Source organism: Bombina bombina, chromosome 3 (assembly GCF_027579735.1).
Source record: "Bombina bombina isolate aBomBom1 chromosome 3, aBomBom1.pri, whole genome shotgun sequence".
NCBI classification, from domain to species: Eukaryota; Metazoa; Chordata; class Amphibia; order Anura; family Bombinatoridae; genus Bombina; species Bombina bombina.
Window position 1 is genome coordinate 1,270,664,685 of NC_069501.1, and position 26,414 is coordinate 1,270,691,098.

The 26,414-nt window shown below is 42.0% G+C and overlaps 1 protein-coding gene across 1 annotated transcript in view; it reads right to left on the reverse strand.

The window, feature by feature from the left end:
• Positions 1-26,414, reverse strand: part of NUP98 (nucleoporin 98 and 96 precursor) — a 655,099-nt gene that overhangs the window by 87,855 nt on the left and 540,830 nt on the right. The window contains 1 exon segment of the mRNA XM_053705662.1: positions 16,994-17,152. Within this exon segment, the coding sequence (XP_053561637.1) occupies positions 16,994-17,152 (159 nt within the window).

The window sequence follows — 26,414 nt, forward strand, 5'->3', positions numbered from 1 at the left end:
AGTCATATAGGGACTAGCTGTGACTGATAGGAAGCCGAACCTGGACAATAAATTATACTAGAACCAAACCGACACAGTCCCATTTCCGACTACACACCCTAGACATAACCATCTGACTGTCCAACTTTACTTCAAGTTCTGAGATAGCAAAGGAGATATATACAAGAAGCTACTATTATAGTATTGTTATATAAGCATAGATATCACTATATATACCTTGATCAGATGAACCCTACAACCTCACCAAGGAAACTTTCTGTGTAGTTTGTTTATGACTATTGGAGTTTAAATATCGTTGAAAATGAGGTTGAAATATGTAAAATATGTTCTTAGCACACTGAAATTAAGCTTTACCCATTACAAAATCGCTTTATGTGAACATGCAATTTTTCATATGGACTTGCAGAACCCGGAACTTGTAAGATTGTTATAGAATCCATCATGTAATACGATACTGAACCTGCCATGTAAAATATCTTGACCACTGGAGTGTAATTATTGTTTGAAATTGTTTTGTTGTAATGAATACTTTGTTATAAATAAAAGATTAAACTAAATATATACTAAAGTAGTAAAAACAAAAACAGCACCTGACACCCCTAATGGCTGGGGCACTCACCACTTCCTATGACCAGACCCCTGCGGGCTAGAAAATTTCCTTCGTCACACGGTCGGGAATGCGGAAATGGAAAAAACAGAACGGAACCAAACCTGAACACAAGGTGAACCGTACAGTCCAAAAAAGCACGCCCAACCAAAAGGCCTTGTCACTTCCAAAGGCCTCAATGTTTGAAACCACGAGCCCATAAACATCACACCATAAGCAGGTTGAATCACATAACATTTTATAAACCCCCCTGTTCAATAACCCCCCTCAGGACATATTAACCCTCGATTCCAAGATACTAAATTAGAATCACTGAGACCCTTATTATAAGTTAGACCAGCAAGGTGGTAGCCTCTCGGGAAAATATTCACATTACAGTACATTGATGAAGAAAGTAAAATGAAACGATCTTACTGGAATCTACACCGTGGAACAGGAACACAGCCTTTCAAGTGTGACGGATAGTAGAATAGCCTCCGCCATGGACTTGGACACTAAGAAAGCAGGTAACGGAGCGACGTTAGACCATGCAGATCGCTTGAGGAGCTGTTAATCTGAGTCGGGATGGTTTTGCAGAATGACTCCCTGCATCTCCGGATTCTAACTTTCATCCAGGCCCTCACTGAGAGACTGACAGGTCTACTTAAAACTCGTGTCCCATGCCGAAGAGTACTACCCTCCATAAGAGGGGAAAAAAAAAACAAACAAAAATTAAAAATTGACCCTTCTCTGCCAACCCCCTGGGACGAAAGAATGAATGACTGGGGGATGAGGGGAGTGGGAGGAGTATTTAAGCCTATATCTGGGGTGTCTTTGCCTCCTCCTGGTGGTCAGGTTCTTAATTCTCAAAAGTAATGAATACAGCTGTGGACTCTTTCCATTTAAGAAGAAAAACAACTTTTTCCTCAAATGTTATGAAGTAAAGCCGGTCATGTGACCGCAACTGCCGAGCTCAAATTACTGGTGCGACACAGACAGGCACGACTTTCTGGTACACTGAGTACCAGTATTAACCGGTTTTTCAAACCTGACAGTTTAAAATGTTGCATTGTTTTACTTTAAAGCACAGGGGAAATGAATAAGCTGCTGAAATAGAAAAACATAATTTATGCTTACCTGATAAATTTATTTCTCTTGTAGTGTATCCAGTCCACGGATCATCCATTACTTGTGGGATATTCTCCTTCCCAACAGGAAGTTGCAAGAGGATCACCCACAGCAGAGCTGCTATATAGCTCCTCCCCTCACTGCCATATCCAGTCATTCGACCGAAACAAGCCGAGAAAGGAGAAACCATAGGGTGCAGTGGTGACTGTAGTTTAATTAAAATTTAGACCTGCCTGAAAAGGACAGGGCAGGCCGTGGACTGGATACACTACAAGAGAAATAAATTTATCAGGTAAGCATAAATTATGTTTTCTCTTGTTAAGTGTATCCAGTCCACGGATCATCCATTACTTGTGGGATACCAATACCAAAGCTAAAGTACACGGATGATGGGAGAGACAAGGCAGGAACTTAAACGGAAGGAACCACTGCCTGTAGAACCTTTCTCCCTAAAACAGCCTCCGAAGAAGCAAAAGTATCAAATTTGTAAAATTTTGAAAAGGTATGAAGGGAAGACCAAGTTGCAGCCTTGCAAATCTGTTCAACAGAGGCCTCATTTTTAAAGGCCCAGGTGAAAGCCACAGCTCTAGTAGAATGAGCTGTAATCCTTTCAGGAGGCTGCTGTCCAGCAGTCTCATAGGCTAAACGGATTATACTCCCAAGCCAAAAAGAGAGGTTGCCGAGGCCTTCTGACCTCTCCTCTGTCCAGAGTAAACAACAAACAGGTTAGATGTTTGGCGAAAATCTTTAGTAGCCTGTAAGTAAAACTTCAAGGCACCGACTACGTCTAGATTATGCAAAAGACGTTCCTTCTTTGAAGAAGGATTAGGACATAATGATGGAACAACAATCTCTTGATTGATATTCTTGTTAGAAACCACCTTAGGTAAAAACCCAGGTTTTGTACGCAGAACAACTTTATCTGAATGAAAGATCAGATAAGGAGAATCACAATGCAAGGCAGATAACTCAGACTCTTCGAGCCGAGGAAATAGCCATCAGAAAAAGAACTTTCCATGAAAGAAGTTTGATATCAATAGAATGAAGGGGTTCAAACGGAACCCCTTGAAGAACTTTAAGAACCAAGTTTAAGCTCCACGGAGGAGCAACAGGTTTAAACACAGGCTTAATTCTAACTAAAGCCTGACAAAATGCCTGAACGTCTGGAACTTCTGCCAGACGCTTGTGTAAAAGAATAGACAGAGCAGAAATCTGTCCCTTTAAAGAACTAGCCGATAATCCTTTGTCCAAACCCTCTTGGAGGAAGGACAATATCCTAGGAATCCTAACCCTACTCCATGAGTAATTCTTGGATTCACACCAATGAAGATATTTACGCCATATCTTGTGGTAAATTTTCCTGGTGACAGGCTTTCGTGCCTGTATTAAGGTATCAATTACTGACTCGGAGAAGCCACGCTTTGATAGGATCAAGCGTTCAATCTCCATGCAGTCAGTCTCAGAGAAAGTAGATTCGGATGATTGAAAGGATCTTGTATTAGAAGGTCTTGTCTCAGAGGCAGAGTCCATGGTGGAAAGGATGACACGTCCACTAGGTCTGCATACCAGGTCCTGCGTGGCCACGCAGGCGCTATTAATATCACCAATGCTCTTTCCTGTTTGATTTTGGCAATCAGACGAGGGAGCAGAGGAAACGGTGGAAACACATAAGCCAGGTTGAAGAACCAAGGCGCTGCTAGAGCATCTATCAGTGCCGCTTCTGGGTCCCTGGACCTGGATCCGTAACAAGGAAGCTTGGCGTTCTGGCCCCAACGGAGAACCAATTGAGCAAACACCTCCGGATGGAGTTCCCATTCCCCCGGATGAAAAGTCTGACGACTTAGAAAATCCGCCTCCCAGTTCTCTACACCTGGGATATGGATCGCTGACAGGTGGCAAGAGTGAGTCTCTGCCCAGCAAATTATCTTGGAGACTTCTGACATCGCTAGGGAACTCCTGGTTCCCCCTTGATGGCTGATGTAAGCCACAGTCGTGATGTTGTCCGACTGAAATCTGATGAACCTCAGTGTTGCTAGCTGAGGCCAAGCCAGAAGAGCATTACATATTGCTCTCAACTCCAGAATATTTATTGGGAGGAGTTTCTCCTCCTGAGTCCATGAACCCTGAGCCTTCAGGGAGTTCCAGACTGCACCCCAACCTAGAAGGCTGGCATCTGTTGTTACAATTGTCCAATCTGGTCTGCGAAAGGTCATACCCTTGGACAGATGGGCCCGAGATAACCACCAGAGAAGAGAATCTCTGGTTTCCTGATCCAGATTTAGTAGAGGGGACAAATCTGTGTAATCCCCATTCCACTGACTGAGCATGCATAATTGCAGCGGTCTGAGATGCAGGCGCGCGAATGGCACTATGTCCATCGCCGCTACCATTAAGCCGATTACTTCCATGCACTGAGCCACCGTGGGGCGCGGAATGGAGTGAAGAACACGGCAAGCATTTAGAAGTTTTGATAACCTGGACTCCGTCAGGTAAATTTTCATTTCTACAGAATCTATTAGAGTCCCTAGGAAGGAAACCCTCGTGAGAGGAGATAGAGAACTCTTTTCTACGTTCACTTTCCATCCATGCGACCTCAGGAATGCCAGAACTATCTCTGTATGAGATTTGGCAATTTGAAAGCTTGACGCCTGTATCAGGATATCGTCCAGGTAAGGAGCCACCGCTATGCCTCGCGGTCTTAGGACCGCCAGAAGTGAGCCCAGAACCTTTGTAAAAATTCTTGGGGCTGTAGCCAACCCAAATGGAAGAGCTACAAATTGGTAATGCCTGTCTAGAAAGGCAAACCTCAGGAACTGATGATGATTCTTGTGAATCGGAATGTGAAGGTAGGCATCCTTTAAGTCCACTGTGGTCATGTACTGACCCTCTTGGATCATGGGTAAAATGGTTCGAATAGTTTCCATCTTGAATGACTGAACTCTGAGGAATTTGTTTAGGATCTTTAAATCCAAAATTGGTCTGAAGGTTCCCTCTTTTTTGGGAACCACAAACAGATTTGAATAAAACCCCTGTCCTTGTTCCGTCCGCGTAACTGGATGGATCACTCCCATTACAAGGAGATCTTGTATGCAGCTTAGGAATGCCTCTTTCTTTATATGGTTTGCAGATACTCTTGAAAGGTGAAATCTCCCTTGTGGAGGAGAAGCTTTGAAGTCCAGAAGATATCCCTGAGATATGATCTCCAACGCCCAGGGATCCTGAACATCTCTTGCCCACGCCTGGGCGAAGAGAGAGAGTCTGCCCCTACTAGATCCGTTGTCGGATAGGGGGCCGCTCCTTCATGCTGTCTTAGAGGCAGCAGCAGGCTTTCTGGCCTGCTTGCCCTTGTTCCAGGACTGGTTAGGTTTCCAGGCCTGCTTGGATTGAGCAAAAGTTCTCTCTTGTTTTGAAGCAGAGGAAGTTGATGCTGCACCTGCCTTGAAATTTCGAAAGGCACGAAAATTAGACTGTTTGGCCTTTGATTTGGCCCTGTCCTGAGGAAGGGTATGACCCTTACCTCCAGTAATGTCAGCAATAATTTCTTTCAAACCAGGCCCGAATAAGGAAAGGAATGTTGAGTAATTTAGACTTTGAAGTCACATCAGCTGACCAGGATTTGAGCCATAGCGCCCTACGCGCCTGGATGGCGAATCCGGAATTCTTAGCCGTTAGTTTAGTCAAATGAACAATGGCAGCAGAAACAAATGAGTTAGCTAGCTTAAGAGTTCTAAGCTTGTCAACAATTTCAGTTAATGGAGCTGTATGGATGGCCTCTTCCAGGGCCTCAAACCAGAATGCCGCCGCAGCAGTGACAGGCGCAATGCATGCAAGGGGCTGTGAAATAAAACCTTGTTGAATAAACATTTTCTTAAGGTAACCCTCTAATTTTTTATCCATTGGATCTGAAAAAGCACAACAGTCCTCAACCGGGATAGTGGTACGCTTTGCTAAAGTAGAAACTGCTCCCTCCACCTTAGGGACAGTCTGCCATAAGTCCCGTGTAGTGGCATCTATTGGAAACATTTTTCTAAATATAGGAGGTGGGGAAAAGGGCACACCGGGCCTATCCCACTCCTTACTAATAATTTCTGTAAGCCTTTTAGGTATTGGAAAAACATCAGTACTCACCGGTACTGCATAGTATTTATCCAGCCTACACAATTTCTCTGGCACTGCAATTGTGTCAGTCATTCAGAGCAGCTAATACCTCCCCAAGCAATACACGGAGGTTCTCAAGCTTAAATTTAAAATTAGAAATCTCTGAATCAGGTCTCCCCGAATCAGAGACGTCACCCACAGACTGAAGCTCTCCGTCCTCAGGTTCTGCATATTGTGACACAGTATCAGACATGGCTCTTACAGCATCTACGCGCTCTGTATCTTGTCTAACCCCAGAGCTATCGCGCTTGCCTCTCAATTCAGGCAATCTGGATAATACCTCTGACAGGGTATTATTCATGATTGCAGCCATGTCCCGCAAAGTAATCGCTATGGGCGTCCCTGATGTACTTGGCGCCATATTAGCATGCGTCCCTTGAGCGGGAGGCGAAGGTTCCGACACGTGGGGAGAGTTATTCGGCATAACTTCCCCCTCGACAGACCCCTCTGGTGACAATTCTTTTATAGATAAAGACTGATCTTTACTGTTTAAGGTGAAATCAATACATTTAGTACACATTCTCCTATGGGGCTCCACCATGGCTTTTAAACATAATGAACAAGTATCCTCTGTTTCAGACATGTTTGTACAGACTAGCAATGAGACTAGCAAGCTTGGAAAACACTTTAAAGCAAGTTAACAAGCAATATAAAAACAAAATTTATGCTTACCTGATAAATTCCTTTCTCCTGTAGTGTGGTCAGTCCACGGGTCATCATTACTTCTGGGATATTAACTCCTCCCCAACAGGAAGTGCAAGAGGATTCACCCAGCAGAGCTGCTACATAGCTCCTCCCCTCTAAGTCACCTCCAGTCATTCGACCAAGGACCAACGAGAAAGGAGAAGCCAAAGGGTGTAGTGGTGACTGGAGTATAATTCAAAAAAATTTTTACCTGCCATAAAAAACAGGGCGGGCCGTGGACTGACCACACTACAGGAGAAAGGAATTTATCAGGTAAGCATAAATTTTGTTTTCTCCTGTTAAGTGTGGTCAGTCCACGGGTCATCATTACTTCTGGGATACCAATACCAAAGCTAAAGTACACGGATGACGGGAGGGACAGGCAGGCTTTTTATACGGAAGGAACCACTGCCTGAAGAACCTTTCTCCCAAAAACAGCGTCCAAAGAAGCAAAAGTGTCAAAATTGTAAAATTTGGAAAAAGTATGAAGAGAAGACCAAGTTGCAGCCTTGCAAATCTGTTCAACAGAAGCCTCATTCTTAAAGGCCCAAGTGGAAGCCACAGCTCTAGTAGAATGTGCTGTAATTCTTTCAGGAGGCTGCTGTCCAGCAGTCTCATAGGATAACCGTATTATGCTACGAAGCCAAAAAGAGGCAGATAACTCAGACTCTTCGAGCCGAGGAAATCGCCATTAAAAACAGAACTTTCCAAGATAACAGCTTGATATCAATGGAATGGAGGGGTTCAAACGGAACACCCTGTAAAACATTAAGAACTAAGTTCAAACTCCATGGTGGAGCAACAGTTTTAAACACAGGCTTGATCCTAGCTAAAGCCTGACAAAAAGCTTGAACGTCCGGAACTTCTGACAGACGTTTGTGTAAAAGAATGGACAGAGCTGAAATCTGTCCCTTTAAGGAACTAGCGGATAAAACCTTTTCTAAACCTTCTTGTAGAAAAGACAATATCCTCGGAATCCTAACCTTACTCCATGAGTAACTCTTTGATTCGCACCAATATAAGTATTTGCGCCATATCTTATGGTAAATCTTTCTGGTAACAGGCTTCCTAGCCTGTATTAAGGTATCAATAACTGACTCAGAAAAACCACGTTTTGATAAAATCAAGCGTTCAATTTCCAAGCAGTCAGCTTCAGAGAAATTAGATTTTGATGTTTGAAGGGACCCTGGATCAGAAGGTCCTGTTTCAGAGGTAGAGACCAAGGTGGACAGGATGACATGTCCACTAGATCTGCATACCAAGTCCTGCGTGGCCATGCAGGCGCTATTAGAATCACTGATGCTCTCTCCTGTTTGATTCTGGCAATCAATCGAGGAAGCATCGGGAAGGGTGGAAACACATAAGCCATCCCGAAGGTCCAAGGTGCTGTCAAATCCCTGGATCTGGACCCGTAACGAGGAAGCTTGGCGTTCTGTCGAGACGCCATGAGATCTATCTCTGGTTTGCCCCAACGTCGAAGTATTTGGGCAAAGACCTCCGGATGAAGTTCCCACTCCCCCGGATGAAAAGTCTGACGACTTAGGAAATCCGCCTCCCAGTTCTCCACTCCCGGGATGTGGATTGCTGACAGGTGGCAAGAGTGAGACTCTGCCCAGCGAATTATCTTTGATACTTCCATCATTGCTAGGGAGCTTCTTGTCCCTCCCTGATGGTTGATGTAAGCTACAGTCGTGATGTTGTCCGACTGAAACCTGATGAACCCCCGAGTTGATAACTGAGGCCAAGCCAGAAGGGCATTGTGAACTGCTCTCAATTCCAGAATGTTTATTGGTAGGAGACTCTCCTCCTGATTCCATTGTCCCTGAGCCTTCAGAGAATTCCAGACAGCGCCCCAACCTAGCAGGCTGGCGTCTGTTACAATTGTCCAGTCCGGCCTGCTGAATGGCATCCCCCTGGACAGATGTGGCCGAGAAAGCCACCATAGAAGAGAATTTCTGGTCTCTTGATCCAGATTCAGAGTAGGGGACAAGTCTGAGTAATCCCCATTCCACTGACTTAGCATGCACAATTGCAGCGGTCTGAGATGTAGGCGTGCAAAGGGTACTATGTCCATTGCCGCTACCATTAAGCCGATCACCTCCATGCATTGAGCTACTGACGGGTGTTGAATGGAATGAAGGACACGGCATGCATTTTGAAGCTTTGTTAACCTGTCTTCTGTCAGGTAAATCTTCATTTCTACAGAATCTATAAGAGTCCCCAAGAAGGGAACTCTTGTGAGTGGAAAGAGAGAGCTCTTCTTTTCGTTCACCTTCCATCCATGCGACCTTAGAAATGCCAGCACTAACTCTGTATGAGACTTGGCAGTTTGAAAGCTTGAAGCTTGTATCAGAATGTCATCTAGGTACGGAGCTACCGAAATTCCTTGCGGTCTTAGTACCGCCAGAAGAGCACCCAGAACCTTTGTGAAGATTCTTGGAGCCGTAGCCAATCCGAATGGAAGAGCTACAAACTGGTAATGCCTGTCTAGAAAGGCAAACCTTAGATACCGGTAATGATCTTTGTGAATCGGTATGTGAAGGTAAGCATCCTTTAAATCCACTGTGGTCATGTACTGACCCTTTTGGATCATGGGTAAAATTGTCCGAATAGTTTCCATTTTGAACGATGGAACTCTTAGGAATTTGTTTAGGATCTTTAAATCCAAGATTGGCCTGAAAGTTCCCTCTTTTTTGGGAACCACAAACAGATTTGAGTAAAACCCTTGTCCTTGTTCCGACCGCGGAACCGGATGGATCACTCCCATTAATAAAAGATCTTGTACGCAGCGTAGAAACGCCTCTTACTTTATTTGGTTTGTTGACAACCTTGACAGATGAAATCTCCCTCTTGGAGGAGAGGATTTGAAGTCCAGAAGGTATCCCTGAGATATGATCTCTAACGCCCAGGGATCCTGGACATCTCTTGCCCAAGCCTGGGCGAAGAGAGAAAGTCTGCCCCCCATTAGATCCGTTCCCGGATCGGGGGCCCTCAATTCATGCTGTCTTAGGGGCAGCAGCAGGTTTCCTGGCCTGCTTGCCCTTGTTCCAGGACTGGTTAGGTCTCCAGCCTTGTCTGTAGCGAGCAACAGCTCCTTCCTGTTTTGGTGCAGAGGAAGTTGATGCTGCTCCTGCTTTGAAATTACGAAAGGAACGAAAATTAGACTGTCTAGCCTTAGGTTTGGCTCTGTCTTGAGGCAGGGCATGGCCTTTACCTCCTGTAATGTCAGTGATAATTTCTTTCAACCCGGGCCCGAATAAGGTCTGCCCTTTGAAAGGTATATTAAGCAATTTAGATTTAGAAGTAACGTCAGCTGACCAGGATTTTAGCCACAGTGCTCTGCGCGCCTGAATGGCGAATCCGGAATTCTTAGCCGTAAGTTTAGTTAAATGTACTACGGCATCCGAAATAAATGAGTTAGCTAACTTAAGGGCTTTAAGCTTGTGTGTAATCTCATCTAATGGAGCTGATTCAAGTGTCTCTTCCAGAGACTCAAACCAAAATGCTGCTGCAGCCGTGACAGGCGCAATGCATGCAAGAGGTTGCAATATAAAACCTTGTTGAACAAACATTTTCTTAAGGTAACCCTCTAACTTTTTATCCATTGGATCTGAAAAGGCACAGCTATCCTCCACCAGGATAGTGGTACGCTTAGCTAAAGTAGAAACTGCTCCCTCCACCTTAGGGACCGTTTGCCATAAGTCCCTTGTGGTGGCGTCTATTGGAAACATCTTTCTGAATATCGGAGGGGGTGAGAACGGCACACCGGGTCTATCCCACTCCTTAGTAACAATTTCAGTAAGTCTCTTAGGTATAGGAAAAACGTCAGTACTCGACGGTACCGCAAAATATTTATCCAACCTACACATTTTCTCTGGTACTGCAACAGTGTTACAATCATTCAGAGCCGCTAACACCTCCCCTAGTAATACACGGAGGTTTTCCAGCTTAAATTTAAAATTTGAAATGTCTGAATCCAGTTTGTTTGGATCAGAACCGTCACCCGCAGAATGAAGCTCTCCGTCCTCATGTTCTGCAAATTGTGACGCAGTGTCTGACATGGCCCTAATATTATCAGCGCACTCTGTTCTCACCCCAGAGTGATCACGCTTACCTCTTAGTTCTGGTAATTTAGCCAAAACTTCAGTCATAACAGTAGCCATATCCTGTAATGTGATTTGTAATGGCCGCCCAGATGTACTCGGCGCTACAATATCACGCACCTCCCGAGCGGGAGATGCAGGTACTGACACGTGAGGCGAGTTAGTCGGCATAACTCTCCCCTCGTTGTTTGGTGAAATATGTTCAATTTGTACAGATTGACTTTTATTTAAAGTAGCATCAATACAGTTAGTACATAAATTTCTATTGGGCTCCACTTTGGCTTTAGCACATATAGCACAGATATCTTCCTCTGAATCAGACATGTTTAACACACTAGCAAATAAACTAGCAACTTGGAAATACTTTTCAAGTAATTTACTATAATATGAAAACGTACTGTGCCTATAAGAAGCACAGAAAAACTTATGACAGTTGAAAATTAATAAACTGAAAAGTTATAGCATCAAATCTTTGTAAAAACACAATTTTAGCAAAGGATTGCTCCCATTAGCAAAGGATAACTAACCCTGATAGCAGAAAAAAATACAGAAATAAACGTTTTTTATCACAGTCAACTTTTTGAAGACCCCTGAGTTCTGTAGAGATGAACCGGATCATGCAGGGAAAACAAACTTCTGACTGAATTTTTTGATGCGTAGCAAAAGCGCCAAAAAAGGCCCCTCCCCCTCACACACAACAGTGAGAGAGATCAGTAAACTGTCATAAATTAAATAAAACGACTGCCAAGTGGAAAAAATTAGTGCCCAAAACATTTTTTCACCCAGTACCTCAGAAAATTAAATGATTTTACATGCCAGCAAAAAACATTTAACATTAAATAAATTAAGTGTTATTAAAAAGCCTGTTGCTAGTCCCTGCAAATTAGGCTAAAGTCTTATGCATACAGTATAATTCCAGTTAAGTGCCATTCCCCAGAATACTGAAGTGTAAAATATACATACATGACAGCCTGATACCAGTTGCTGCTACTGCATTTAAGGCTGAGTTTACATTATATCGGTATGGCAGAATTTTCTCATCAATTCCATTGTCAGAAAATAATAAGCTGCTACATACCTCTTTGCAGATTAATCTGCCCGCTGTCCCCTGATCTGAAGTTTACCTCTCCTCAGATGGCCGAGAAACAGCAATATGATCTTAACTACGCCGGCTAAAATCATAGAAAAAACTCAGGTAGATTCTTCTTCAAATTCTACCAGAGAAGGAATAACACACTCCGGTGCTATTATAAAATAACAAACTTTTGATTGAAGGTATGAAAACTAAGTATAATCACCACAGTCCTCTCACACATCCTATCTATTCGTTGGGTGCAAGAGAATGACTGGAGGTGACGTAGAGGGGAGGAGCTATGTAGCAGCTCTGCTGGGTGAATCCTCTTGCACTTCCTGTTGGGGAGGAGTTAATATCCCAGAAGTAATGATGACCCGTGGACTGACCACACTTAACAGGAGAAAAAACGTTACTTTGCCTTTAAGAGAAACAAATTTTGACAAAATTTGAAACAGTGAAAAAAGGCAGTTACACTAACAATTTTTACAGTGTATGTAACAAGTCAGCAGAGCATTGCACCCACTTGCAAATGGATGATTAACCTCTTAATAACAAAAACAGAATAATAAATTACAAAAACGTTTTTTTTTAAACAGTCACAACAACTGCCACAGTCTACTGTGATTGTTACCCTCCTCAAACACGACTTTGAAGCCTTTTGAGCCCTTCAGAGATGTCCTGGATCATGCAGGAAGAAGCTGAATGTCTGTCAGTATTTTTAGCTGCACAGAAAAACACTAAAATAAGCCCTTCCCACTCATATTGCAACAGTGGAAAGCCTCAGGAACTGTTGCTAGGCAAAAATCAAACCAGCCATGTGGAAAAAAACTAGGCCCCAATAAGTTTTGTCACCAAACATATAAAAACGATTAAACATGCCAGCAAACGTTTTATATTACACTTTTATAAGAGTATGTATCTCTATTAATAAGCCTTATACCAGTCGCTATCACTGCATTTAAGGCTTTACTTACATTAATCCGGTATCAGCAGCATTTTCTAGCAAATTCCATCCCTAGAAAAATATTAACTGCATATACCTTATTGCAGGAAAACCTGCACGCCATTCCCTCTCTGAAGTTACCTCACTCCTCAGAATATGTGAGAACAGCAATGGATCTTAGTTACTTCTGCTAAGATCATAGAAATCACAGGCAGATTCTTCTTCTAATGCTGCCTGAGATGAAACAGTACACTCCGGTACCATTTAAAAATAATAAACTTTTGATTGAAGTTAAAAAAAACTAACTATAATACACCACTCTCCTCTTACTACGTCCATCTTTGTTGAGAGTTGCAAGAGAATGACTGGATATGGCAGTGAGGGGAGGAGCTATATAGCAGCTCTGCTGTGGGTGATCCTCTTGCAACTTCCTGTTGGGAAGGAGAATATCCCACAAGTAATGGATGATCCGTGGACTGGATACACTTAACAAGAGAAATTTAGGCTTACTTTCAGTTTAAACTTGTATTGTTTTATGAGGTAAAAGTCAGAAAATTAAGCCTAAAAAACATTTTACCCTTTCTTTTTAAGAGTTTAAATTTTAGTCTCACATACTACAGTAATTGCATCTTACCACAGTGTAACCCATACAACAGAATTATCTATGTACTAATAAAAAAGCAGTGTCTTAAATTAAGTGCATGATCTCCCCAAATGGAAGAAAAAGCACTTACCTGCTCCGATGTCCAGCATGTAGACAGTTACAAGGTATGAGAGGACACAGTTCCTCACAGAGACTTTTGAAAAAGAAAGAACAGAGTAGCCAACTCTGGCTTTCTAAACTAGGGCAGCAATTGTTAGGAAAACGCAGTAAGTACCTCTTTACAAGTTTCTAACTGCTTTAAAGCCACCACTACCCGACTGCAAAGAATGACATGGAATACAGCTATACCCCAAAACTTGCTTGTAGATTAAATCAATTTTCAGACACCTAAACTTCACCTCCTCCATGCACCGAAGGCAAAGAGAATGACTGGGGGTTGTGGGTAAGGGAGTGATACTTAGCAGTTTAACTGTTGTACTCATTGCCTCTTTCTGCTGGCCAGGAGTGATATTCCCAACAGTTATTATTTAAGCCGTGGACTCACCATATCTTAGGAAAGAAAAGGAAAAATAACATTTCAGAACCTCTGTACAACCCTCAATGGTAGTATATTGGTTTTTAAATGTTCTCATTTACATATCTTTTCTAAAAATAGTACCTAAATATGAAAAATTTCAACACAGGTGGGAGATACAACAGCAAAAGCAGCTATTACAAAGTGACAAAATAAAAAGATAAAGAAATTTGTGAACAATTTAATACACTACAACAGGTAAAATGCATCATTGGGAACACATCTAAAACAAAAATCACTACACTGTTTATAAATGAATCGACAATTTTTTAGAACTTTTTTAAGTGAGAGCAAACTGAAGTGCAAACTACATTTAGCGTCAGGATGAACTGTACTAACTTTATACAGATGTTCTTAAAGCAACATAGAAGCTATAAGCTAAATAAACTACCAGTAAAGGTGCTTTTAAGATCTTTAGAATTTTCATCCACCCAGAGCATACGTTTTAAAGCTCACAAGGGAAGATCACATTTGACCAGGTCACAGGTTAAATTGTACCATTCATATAAAAACACATTAAACAGGGACAGTCTACTCAAGAATTTTTATTGTTTAAAAAGATAGATAATCCCTTTATTACCCATTCCCTAGTTTTGCATAACAGTTATATTAATATACTTTTTACCTCTGTGATTACCTTGTATCTGAACCTCTGCAGACAGCCCCCTTATTTCAGTTCTTTTGACAGAAATGCATTTTAGCCAATCAGTGCTGACTCAAATAACTCCACGGAATGAGCATGTTATCTATATGTCACAAATGAACTAGCACTGTCTAACTGAAAACCTGTCAAAATGCATTGAGATAAGAGGCAGCCTTCAAGGCCTTACAAATCATATGAGCCGACCTAGGTTTAGCTTTTGAACAAAGAATGCCAAAAGAACAAAACTAATGTGAAGATAAAGTAAATTGCAAATTATTCTTGGAAAGGGATTGAAAACAAGTCTTTTGTAATCTCATCTCTGGGGAAGCGTAAATAATACCACTCCCAGGAGTGTATGCAGCCTGACTGCTGCGTGACTCTAGGCACATGCTTGATTGAAAGGTGGGTTTACACTAATTACACTCTGACAAGGTTTCTGTGCCAATTTGTGAAATCACTTCTAAGCTTTTTAAACGCCAATTATTGTGGTGCTAGAGAGTCCCTAAATACATTATTTACTTGTCCTTAAGAGACAAACTGTAATTACAAGACATTTATGTTGTGCTGCTGTATGAGCCAAGCCTAACCATTCTAACATTCTTTTCACTGCAATCGTTTAACAAAACTCCAACCACTTTTTGCCTTGTTTGGAGCAGCCAATCTGAGCTGCCAACACGCAAATGGTCAGTATAAAGTTCTGAGAATTATAAGAGCTAAATTACATAAAAAGGGGACAAAACAAAAGTAAATGGAAGATTCATTACAGATACATATTTTACTTAAAAATACTCAAGGTGTTTACAGTCCCTTTTATGCACATTGTATCTCTTATGCAGATGCACATTGTATTAAACTCACAGATCAGCAACAAAATAAAGTGCATTAAAACATTTATACACCCATTCTTATGACATTCAGCACCAATAGGGCCACACACCATGACACAGAACCTCCCTACCATAGAATTATATCAAGGCAGATAAAATAGGGCAATGAGTAGTTTTACTCCTGTCAATAGAATATACATAGGGATGGATTTACTATGCCTGCTCCGCCTAAATTGCCACTTGCAGTGTTGCAATGCACTGCAAAACACGTTTTACTATGAGGATTCTTGTGCAATGCTGAAATGCTGTGAATGACGCTTAATAAATTTAGCCCATAGAAAGCTTAACAAGGGACATACCTAGACAATGGTGTATAAAAGTAAATCAGTTAAATGCAGCTACACACTGCCGTCACTCTCACTCTGCCAAATCTTTTAGGTGGCAAAAAAAAAAAAAAAAAAAAAAAAAAAAAGACGGCATACAAAAGACCTTCTGTACCGATGGGTAAAGCATATACAGCTCCTTAAAGGGACATTATACACATTTTTTCTTTGCATAAATGTTTTGTAAATGATTTATAAAGCTCATAAAGGTTTTTTGGTTTGGTTTTTAAACGTATAATTTTGCTTATTTTTAATAAACATTGCTCTGATTTTCAGACTCCTAACCAAGCCCCAAAGTTTTATTTGAATACCGTCAGCTACCTTCTCCAGCTTGCTCCTGTTTGTGTAAAGGGTCTTTTCATATGCAAAAGAAGGGGGAGGGGGGGAGTGTCTTATTTGCCACTTGCAGTGGGCTTTACAGCTACCTTTTCAACAGAGCCAAACTGAGAGCTTCTAAGTAAGTGTTTAAAAAGTTTTATACTGGATTTTCATATCAGTATCTGTGCATCTTATTCTTTATAGTAGTGTCTACTACATGCAGTTATATGAAAATGAGTGTACGCTGTCCCTTTAACAGAATGTGAAAAATGTCTATGTGTTGAAAAGAAATGTTCACGCACTTTCCTTTTTTTCTCTTATTTGGTTTAAGCTGCACTTATTTTAAGACTAAAGTAGAAAAATACAACAAGTGCCATATGTTCGGTAAGGGCGTAATCAGACAGGTCATGTAATACTGCAGATGCAGCAACATTTTATTATCCAGTGATACATAGTTAGAACAGCCATATGGTCTCAATATTTACCCTGCAAAAACATTTTATAAGCCTGTGACTTAATAAAGAACAGGATAAAGTGGCACAGACATATGGCTCCAAGTTGGTATTTAGGTTTTAGAGCTAGTTAAAACAAGAATAAATCAGAATTTGCTCAGACCCTCAAAACAGTTATTCAGTATCAAAATACTGATATGCTAACTGAAAACCCTGAAGGATGTGCGTGTAATATACAGGGACAGATGCCAAGTGACCATACAGCATATGGCTGTTACTGCAGCGCATTCTTTTCTGAGGTTTAAGAACACTAATAGCCGCCTACAAATGAACATTACAGTGGAGACACCGACACACTGCTTTTATTTGCCAACCCTGTTGCAATTTACACTAAACCCTAACTTAGTCTTCCCAATGCCGGGAACATCTTCCCTAAAGGCGTCTTCAGAGCAGTTTAGCAGCAGCACAAGATGAGCAATGTGTAGTTTTCAGCTGGATCCGCACGTCCTTTCTACCTTGGGTGGAGGTGTGAGCTTTCCGTTGAGGGCTGCCTGTATGGGTAGAGGAGCCGGTGGTGGGACAGGAGCAGGTTTCAGCTTCTTTGTCTCCACACTCGACAACTGTTCATCCTCTTCGTCGGAATCCTGCAATCCATACTTTGAAAAGTGGCTAACCTGAAATATCAGAAGGGTTATTATAATCACACAAGGATATGCAGAGGCTACAGCTCACAGATATACTCAAGCATAACACTAGAACATGTTCAAAAGGGACGATGTAAGACAGTAAAAGGCAAATGCAGGAAAGGGTCAGAAAGAAAAAAAAGTTCTCTGCTTTTTAAAGGACTAAATGAAGCTAATTGAGAAAAAACAACAACATTTCAATGATTATGAATCTGTCTTTATATACAGCTTTACCACAAATAGTAACTGAAAAGGGGACGAGGAAACAAATTTTAATCAGCACAGTTAAAGAAACTAATTTTATGCTTACCTGAAATTATTTTCTTTCCTGGCATGGAGAGTCCACAAATTCATTCATTACTGTTGGAAATTTAAGACCTGGCCACCAGGAGGAGGCAAAAACACCCCAGCCAAAGCTCAAGTATCCCTCCCACTTACGATACCCCCCCCCCCCCCAGTAATTCAGTCAAGGGAATAAGGAAAAGTAGGAGAAACACTAGTATAGAGGTGCTAGAAGATGGGGGGGGGGGGGGGGGGGCTGTTTCATGGACTTCTCCATATAAAGTAGGTTATTATCTGTCCTTGTCAGTTTTGGGAATTATGCACACCTTTAATAAAAACATTCCCAAAAGGTTTAAAAAGGCCTTAATACCACTATAAGGTGGCGCAAAGAACTGTTCTGATTCCCCACTATATTTCAACTTTGTGGTGTTATCTATAGATACTAAAAGTTTTTTAAAAACAGTATCTGTTGAGGTAGACAACTGTTTAAAACCTCTTTATTAAGTGCAAGAAGACCTTTCTGTATAAGCTTGCTGTATTACACAAATTATTGTGAATGTTAATATAACTAAAATAGGTGATTTTATGCAACCTTTTAAATGTGATTGTACCTTCAAGAACATAAATATGCATTGATATTTGTATTGAGATTTAATAAGACACCGGTGTCATTCTTTAGTATTTTTTAGAGTTTTAAATTATATTGTGTGTTATAAACTGAAATTGGAACTACATAGTATTAATAAATTGTTATTTAGAATCAGTTTGCGTACTATATACTTCTTGAAGGTACAATCAAATTTAAAAGGTTGGATTAAATCACCTATTTTAGTTATATCAACATTTACAATAATTTGTGGAATACAGCAAGCTTATACAGAAAAGTCTTCTTGCACTTAAGAGTTTTCAAACAGTTGTCTACATCAACAGATACTGTTTTTTTTAAAAAAACTTTAGAAGTATCTATAGATAACACTACGAAGTTAAACTATAGTGGGGAATCAGCAAGTTCTTTGCGCCATCTTATAGTAGTATCATGGACTCTCCATGCCAGGAAAGAAAATAATTTATCATGTAAGCAATAGCAGGGAGAGTCCACGAATCGCTCATTAATGTTGGGAATCCAATAGAGAGGACACAGAATGAACAGGGATGGCAAATAAGGCAGGCAAACCTAATCTAAAGGCACCACCGCTTGAAGCACTTTTTCCCAAATGAGGCCTCAGCTGAGGCAAACACAAAACTTGTAAAACTTTGAAAAGGTATGCAAAGAGGACCAGGTAGCCGCCTTACAGATTTGCTCCATAGAAGCTTCATTCTTAAAAGCCCAAGAAGAGGACACTGTGTGGGTAGAATGAACCGTAATCCTCTCAGGAGGCTTCTAACCAGCTTCCTCATAAGCCAAATTAATGACACTTCACAGCCAAAAGGAAAGTAGTCACAGTGGCCTTCTGACCCTTGTGCTTACAAGAGTACAAAACATACAAGGAAGAAGATTGTCTAAAACTACTTGGGTTGCATGAAGATAGAATTTTAACCCCTTAGTGACCAACAACGTATGGGGTACGTCCTGCAAAAAAATGCAGTTAATGACCAAGGACGTACCCCATACGTCGTTGGTCTTTGAAAGCAGTGGAAGCGATCCTGATAGCTTCCAGCTGCTTTCATGTTATTGCAGTGATGCCTCAATATTGAGGCATCCTGCAATAACTGTTTTTAGCCATCCAATGCAGAGAGAGCCACTCTGTGGCCCTCTCTGCATCGGCTACCGATGGCCGTTATGGTTGGTGGGTGGGAGCTCATCCAGGGAGGCGGGTGGGCAGTTATTGGTGGAGGAGGGGGGAGGGATCTAGTGCGGGTGCGTGCACGAGAGTCGTGCACGTGATGTCTATCAAAACAGCATCAATATGCTGTAGATCTGGAGGGTGGGAGAGAGGACTGGGGAGGGTGGGATTTTGAAATCAAGGCATCAGGGAGAGGGTGGGGGGTTGGATGTTGAGGGGGGGGCAGCTACACTACAGAAATAAATAAAATATTTAAAAAAAAAAATAAAAAAAAATACATTATTATTTTTCAAACTGGGTACTGGCAGACAGCTGCCAGTAACCAATATGGTGCCCAATAAAGGCAGAGGGGGGGGGGGGTTAAAGAGCTGTTTGAGGGGGGATGAGGGAGGTTGGGGGCTAAGGGGGGTCCTACACAGCAGAAGAATTATTTTTTTTTAAAAAACCTAAAACTTTTATTTTAGTACTGGCAGATTTACTTAAGATGGCGGGGACAAATGTGGGGTGGGGGAGGGAAGTGAGCTGTTTGGGAGGGATCAGGGGGTGGGATGTGTCAGGTGGGAGGCTGATCTCTACACTAAAGCTAAAATTAACCCTGCAAGCTCCCTACAAGCTACCTAATTAACTCCTTCACTGCTAGACATAATATACGTGTGATGCGCAGCGGCATTTAGCGACCTTCTAACTACCAAAAAGCAACGCCAAAGCCATATATGTCTGCTATTTCTGAACAAAGGGGATCCCAGAGAAGCATTTACAACAATTTGTGCCATAATTGCACAAGCTGTTTGTAAATAATTTCAGTGAGAAACCTAAAATTGTGAAATATTTAAAAAATTTTTTAATTTGATCGCATTTGGTGGTGAAATGGTGGCATGAAATATACCAAAATGGGCCTAGATCAATACTTGGGGTTGTTTACTACACTAAAGCTAAAATTAACCCTACAAGCTCCCTACATGCTCCCTAATTAACCCCTTCACTGCTGCGCATAATACACGTGTGGTGCGCAGTGGCATTTAGCGGCCTAATTACCAAAAAGCAACGTAAAAGCCATATATGTCTGCTATTTCTGAACAAAGGGGATCCCAGAGAAGCATTTACAACAATTTGTGCAATAATTGCACAAGCTGTTTGTAAATAATTTCAGTGAGAAACCTAAAATTGTGAAATATTTAAAGGTTTTTTTAATTTGATCGCATTTGGTGGTGAAATGGTGGCATGAAATATACCAAAATGGGCCTAGATCAAAACTTGGGGTTGTTTACTACACTAAAGCTAAAATTAACCCTACAAGCTCCCTACATGCTCCCTAATTAACCCCTTCACTGCTGCGCATAATACACGTGTGGTGCGCAGTGGCATTTAGCGGCCTTCTAATTACCAAAAAGCAACGTAAAAGCCATATATGTCTGCTATTTCTGAACAAAGGGGATCCCAGAGAAGCATTTAAAACCATTTGTGCAATAATTGCACAAGCTGTTTGTAAATAATTTCAGTGAGAAACCTAAAGTTTGTGAAAAAATTTGTGAAAAACAGAATTTATGTTTACCTGATAAATTACTTTCTCCAACGGTGTGTCCGGTCCACGGCGTCATCCTTACTTGTGGGATATTCTCTTCCCCAACAGGAAATGGCAAAGAGCCCAGCAAAGCTGGTCACATGATCCCTCCTAGGCTCCGCCTTCCCCAGTCATTCGACCGACGTAAAGGAGGAATATTTGCATAGGAGAAATCATATGATACCGTGGTGACTGTAGTTAGAGAAAATAAATCATCAGACCTGATTAAAAAACCAGGGCGGGCCGTGGACCGGACACACCGTTGGAGAAAGTAATTTATCAGGTAAACATAAATTCTGTTTTCTCCAACATAGGTGTGTCCGGTCCACGGCGTCATCCTTACTTGTGGGAACCAATACCAAAGCTTTAGGACACGGATGATGGGAGGGAGCAAATCAGGTCACCTAGATGGAAGGCACCACGGCTTGCAAAACCTTTCTCCCAAAAATAGCCTCAGAAGAAGCAAAAGTATCAAATTTGTAAAATTTGGTAAAAGTGTGCAGTGAAGACCAAGTCGCTGCCTTACATATCTGATCAACAGAAGCCTCGTTCTTGAAGGCCCATGTGGAAGCCACGGCCCTAGTGGAATGAGCTGTGATTCTTTCAGGAGGCTGCCGTCCGGCAGTCTCATAAGCCAATCTGATGATGCTTTTAAGCCAAAAAGAGAGAGAGGTAGAAGTTGCTTTTTGACCTCTCCTTTTACCAGAATAAACAACAAACAAGGAAGATGTTTGTCTGAAATCCTTTGTAGCCTCTAAATAGAATTTTAGAGCACGAACTACATCCAAATTGTGCAACAAACGTTCCTTCTTTGAAACTGGATTCGGACACAAAGAAGGCACGACTATCTCCTGGTTAATATTTTTGTTAGAAACAACTTTCGGAAGAAAACCAGGTTTAGTACGCAAAACCACCTTATCTGCATGGAACACCAGATAAGGAGGAGAACACTGCAGAGCAGATAACTCTGAAACTCTTCTAGCAGAAGAAATTGCAACCAAAAACAAAACTTTCCAAGATAATAACTTGATATCAACGGAATGTAGGGGTTCAAACGGAACCCCCTGAAGAACTGAAAGAACTAAATTGAGACTCCAAGGAGGAGTCAAAGGTTTGTAAACAGGCTTGATTCTAACCAGAGCCTGAACAAAAGCTTGAACATCTGGCACAGCCGCCAGCTTTTTGTGAAGTAAAACAGATAAAGCAGAAATCTGTCCCTTCAAAGAACTTGCAGATAATCCTTTCTCCAAACCTTCTTGAAGAAAGGATAGAATCTTAGGAATTTTTATCTTGTTCCATGGGAATCCTTTAGATTCACACCAACAGATATATTTTTTCCATATTTTATGGTAGATTTTTCTAGTTACAGGCTTTCTGGCCTGAACAAGAGTATCAATGACAGAATCTGAGAACCCTCGCTTTGATAAAATCAAGCGTTCAATCTCCAAGCAGTCAGTTGGAGTGAGGCCAGATTCGGATGTTCGAACGGACCTTGAACAAGAAGGTCCTGTCTCAAAGGTAGCTTCCATGGTGGAGCCGATGACATATTCACCAGATCTGCATACCAAGTCCTGCGTGGCCACGCAGGAGCTATCAAGATCACCGATACCCTCTCCTGTTTGATCCTGGCTACCAGCCTGGGAATGAGAGGAAACGGTGGGAACACATAAGCTAGGTTGAAGCTCCAAGGTGCTACTAGTGCATCCACTAGAGTCGCCTTGGGATCCCTGGATCTGGACCCGTAGCAAGGAACCTTGAAGTTCTGACGAGACGCCTTTAGATCCATGTCTGGAATGCCCCACAATTGAATTATTTGGGCAAAGATTTCCGGATGGAGTTCCCACTCCCCCGGATGCAATGTCTGACGACTCAGAAAATCCGCTTCCCAATTTTCCACTCCTGGGATGTGGATTGCAGACAAGTGGCAGGAGTGAGTCTCCGCCCATTGAATTATTTTGGTCACTTCTTCCATCGCCAGGGAACTCCTTGTTCCCCCCTGATGGTTGATATACGCAACAGTCGTCATGTTGTCTGATTGAAACCGTATGAATTTGGCCTTTGCTAGCTGAGGCCAAGCCTTGAGAGCATTGAATATCGCTCTTAGTTCCAGAATATTTATCGGGAGAAGAGATTCTTCCCGAGACCAAAGACCCTGAGCTTTCAGGGGTTCCCAGACCGCGCCCCAGCCCACCAGACTGGCGTCGGTCGTGACAATGACCCACTCTGGTCTGCGGAAGCTCATCCCTTGTGACAGGTTGTCTAGGGTCAGCCACCAACGGAGTGAATCTCTGGTCCTCTGATCTACTTGTATCGTCGGAGACAAGTCTGTATAATCCCCATTCCACTGACTGAGCATGCACAGTTGTAATGGTCTTAGATGAATTCACGCAAAAGGAACTATGTCCATTGCCGCGACCATCAAACCTATTACTTCCATGCACTGCGCTATGGAAGGAAGAAGAACAGAATGAAGTACTTGACAAGCGCTTAGAAGTTTTGATTTTCTGGCTTCTGTCAGAAAAATCCTCATTTCTAAGGAGTCTATTATTGTTCCCAAGAAGGGAACTCTTGTTGACGGAGATAGAGAACTTTTTTCTACGTTCACTTTCCACCCGTGAGATCTGAGAAAGGCCAGGACAATGTCCGTATGAGCCTTTGCTTGAGGTAGAGACGACGCTTGAATCAGTATGTCGTCCAAGTAAGGTACTACTGCAATGCCCCTTGGTCTTAGCACCGCTAGAAGGGACCCCAGTACCTTTGTGAAAATTCTTGGAGCAGTGGCTAATCCGAATGGAAGTGCCACAAACTGGTAATGCTTGTCCAGAAAGGCGAACCTTAGGAACCGATGATGTTCCTTGTGGATAGGAATATGTAGATACGCATCCTTTAAATCCACCGTGGTCATGAATTGACCTTCCTGGATGGTAGGAAGAATTGTCCGAATGGTTTCCATTTTGAACGATGGAACCTTGAGAAATTTGATTAGGATCTTGAGATCTAAGATTGGTCTGAATGTTCCCTCTTTTTTGGGAACTATGAACAGATTGGAGTAGAATCCCATCCCTTGTTCTCCTAATGGAACAGGATGAATCACTCCCATTTTTAACAGGTCTTCTACACAATGTAAGAATGCCTGTCTTTTTATGTGGTCTGAAGACAATTGAGACCTGTGGAACCTCCCCCTTGGGGGTAGCTCCTTGAATTCCAGAAGATAACCTTGGGAGACTATTTCTAGCGTCCAAGGATCCAGAACATCTCTTGCCCAAGCCTGAGCGAAGAGAGAAAGTCTGCCCCCCACCAGATCCGGTCCCGGATCGGGGGCCAACATCTCATGCTGTCTTGGTAGCAGTGGCAGGTTTCTTGGCCTGCTTACCTTTGTTCCAGCCTTGCATTGGCCTCCAGGCTGGCTTGGTTTGAGAAGTATTACCCTCTTGCTTAGAGGATGTAGAACTTGGGGCTGGTCCGTTTCTGCGAAAGGGACGAAAATTTGGTTTATTTTTAGCCTTGAAAGACCTATCCTGAGGAAGGGCGTGGCCCTTACCCCCAGTGATATCTGAAATAATCTCTTTCAAGTCAGGGCCAAACAGCGTTTTCCCCTTGAAAGGTATGTTAAGCAATTTGTTCTTGGAGGATGCATCCGCTGACTAAGATTTTAGCCAAAGCGCTCTGCGCGCCACAATAGCAAACCCCGAATTTTTCGCCGCTAATCTAGCCAATTGCAAAGTGGCGTCTAAAGTAAAAGAATTAGCCAATTTAAGAGCATGAATTCTGTCCATAATCTCCTCATAAGAAGAATCTTTATTGAGCGACTTTTCTAGTTCATCGAACCAGAAACACGCTGCTGTAGTGACAGGAACAATGCATGAAATTGGTTGTAGAAGGTAACCTTGCTGAACAAACATCTTTTTAAGCAAACCCTCTAATTTTTTATCCATAGGATCTTTGAAAGCACAACTATCTTCTATAGGGATAGTAGTGCGTTTGTTTAGAGTAGAAACCGCCCCCTCGACCTTGGGGACTGTCTGCCATAAGTGCTTCCTGGGGTCGACCATAGGAAACAATTTCTTAAATATAGGGGGAGGGACAAAAGGTATGCCGGGCCTTTCCCATTCTTTGTTTACAATGTCCGCCACCCGCTTGGGTATAGGAAAAGCTTCGGGGGGCCCCGGGACCTCTAGGAACTTGTCCATCTTACATATCTACTCTGGATGATTGTGACAAATTGGTCATTCCAGAGAAATTAACACCTCCTTAAGCAGAGCGCGGAGATGTTCCAATTTAAATTTGAATGTAATCACATCAGGTTCAGCTTGTTGAGAAATTTTCCCTGAATCTGAAATTTCTCCCTCAGACAAAACCTCCCTGGCCCCCTCAGACTGGTGTAGGGGCATTTCAGAACCATTATCATCAGCGTCCTCATGCTCTTCGGTATTTTCTAAAACAGAGCAGTCGCGCTTACGCTGATAAGTGGGCATTTTGGCTAAAATGTTTTTGATAGAATTATCCATTACAGCCGTTAATTGTTGCATAGTAAGGAGTATTGGCGCACTAGATGTACTAGGGGCCTCCTGTGTGGGCAAGACTGGCGTAGACGAAGGAGGGGATGATGCAGTACCATGCTTACTCCCCTCACTTGAGGAATCATCTTGGGCATCATTTTCTCTAAATTTTGTGTCACATACATCACATCTATTTAAATGAGAAGGAACCTTGGCTTCCTCACACACAGAACATAGTCTATCTGATAGTTCAGACATGTTAAACAGGCAAAAACTTGATAAAGTACAAAAAACGTTTTAAAATAAAACCGTTACTGTCACTTTAAATTTTAAACTGAACACACTTTATTACTGAAAATGTGAAAAAGTATGAAGGAATTGTTCAAAATTCACCAAAATTTCACCACAGTGTCTTAAAGCCTTAAAAGTATTGCACACCAAATTTGAAAGCTTTAACTCTTAAAATAACGGAACCGGAGCCGTTTTTATATTTAACCCCTATACAGTCCCTGGTATCTGCTTTGCTGAGACCCAACCAAGCCCAGAGGGGAATACGATACCAAATGACGCCTTCAGTAAGCTTTTTCTATGTATCTGAGCTCCTCACACATGCATCTGCATGCCTTGCTTCCCAAAAACAACTGCGCAATAGAGGCGCGAAAATGAGGCTCTGCCTATGATTAGAGAAGGCCCCCAGTGAAAAAGGTGTCAAATACAGTGCCTGCCGGTTATTTAACATAATTCCCAAGAATAAAATAACTCCTCAAAGCTATAAACTATTAAAAATGCTTATAAATCAATCGTTTTAGCCCAGAAAAATGTCTACCAGTCTTTAAGCCCTTGTGAAGCCCTTTATTCTTATTTAATAAAAATGGCTTACCGGATCCCATAGGGAAAATGACAGCTTCCAGCATTACCAAGTCTTGTTAGAAATGTGTCATACCTCAAGCAGCAAAAGTCTGCTCACTGTTTCCCCCAACTGAAGTTAATTCCTCTCAACAGTCCTGTGTGGAAACAGCCATCGATTTTAGTAACGGTTGCTAAAATCATTTTCCTCTTACAAACAGAAATCTTCATCTCTTTTCTGTTTCAGAGTAAATAGTACATACCAGCACTATTTTAAAATA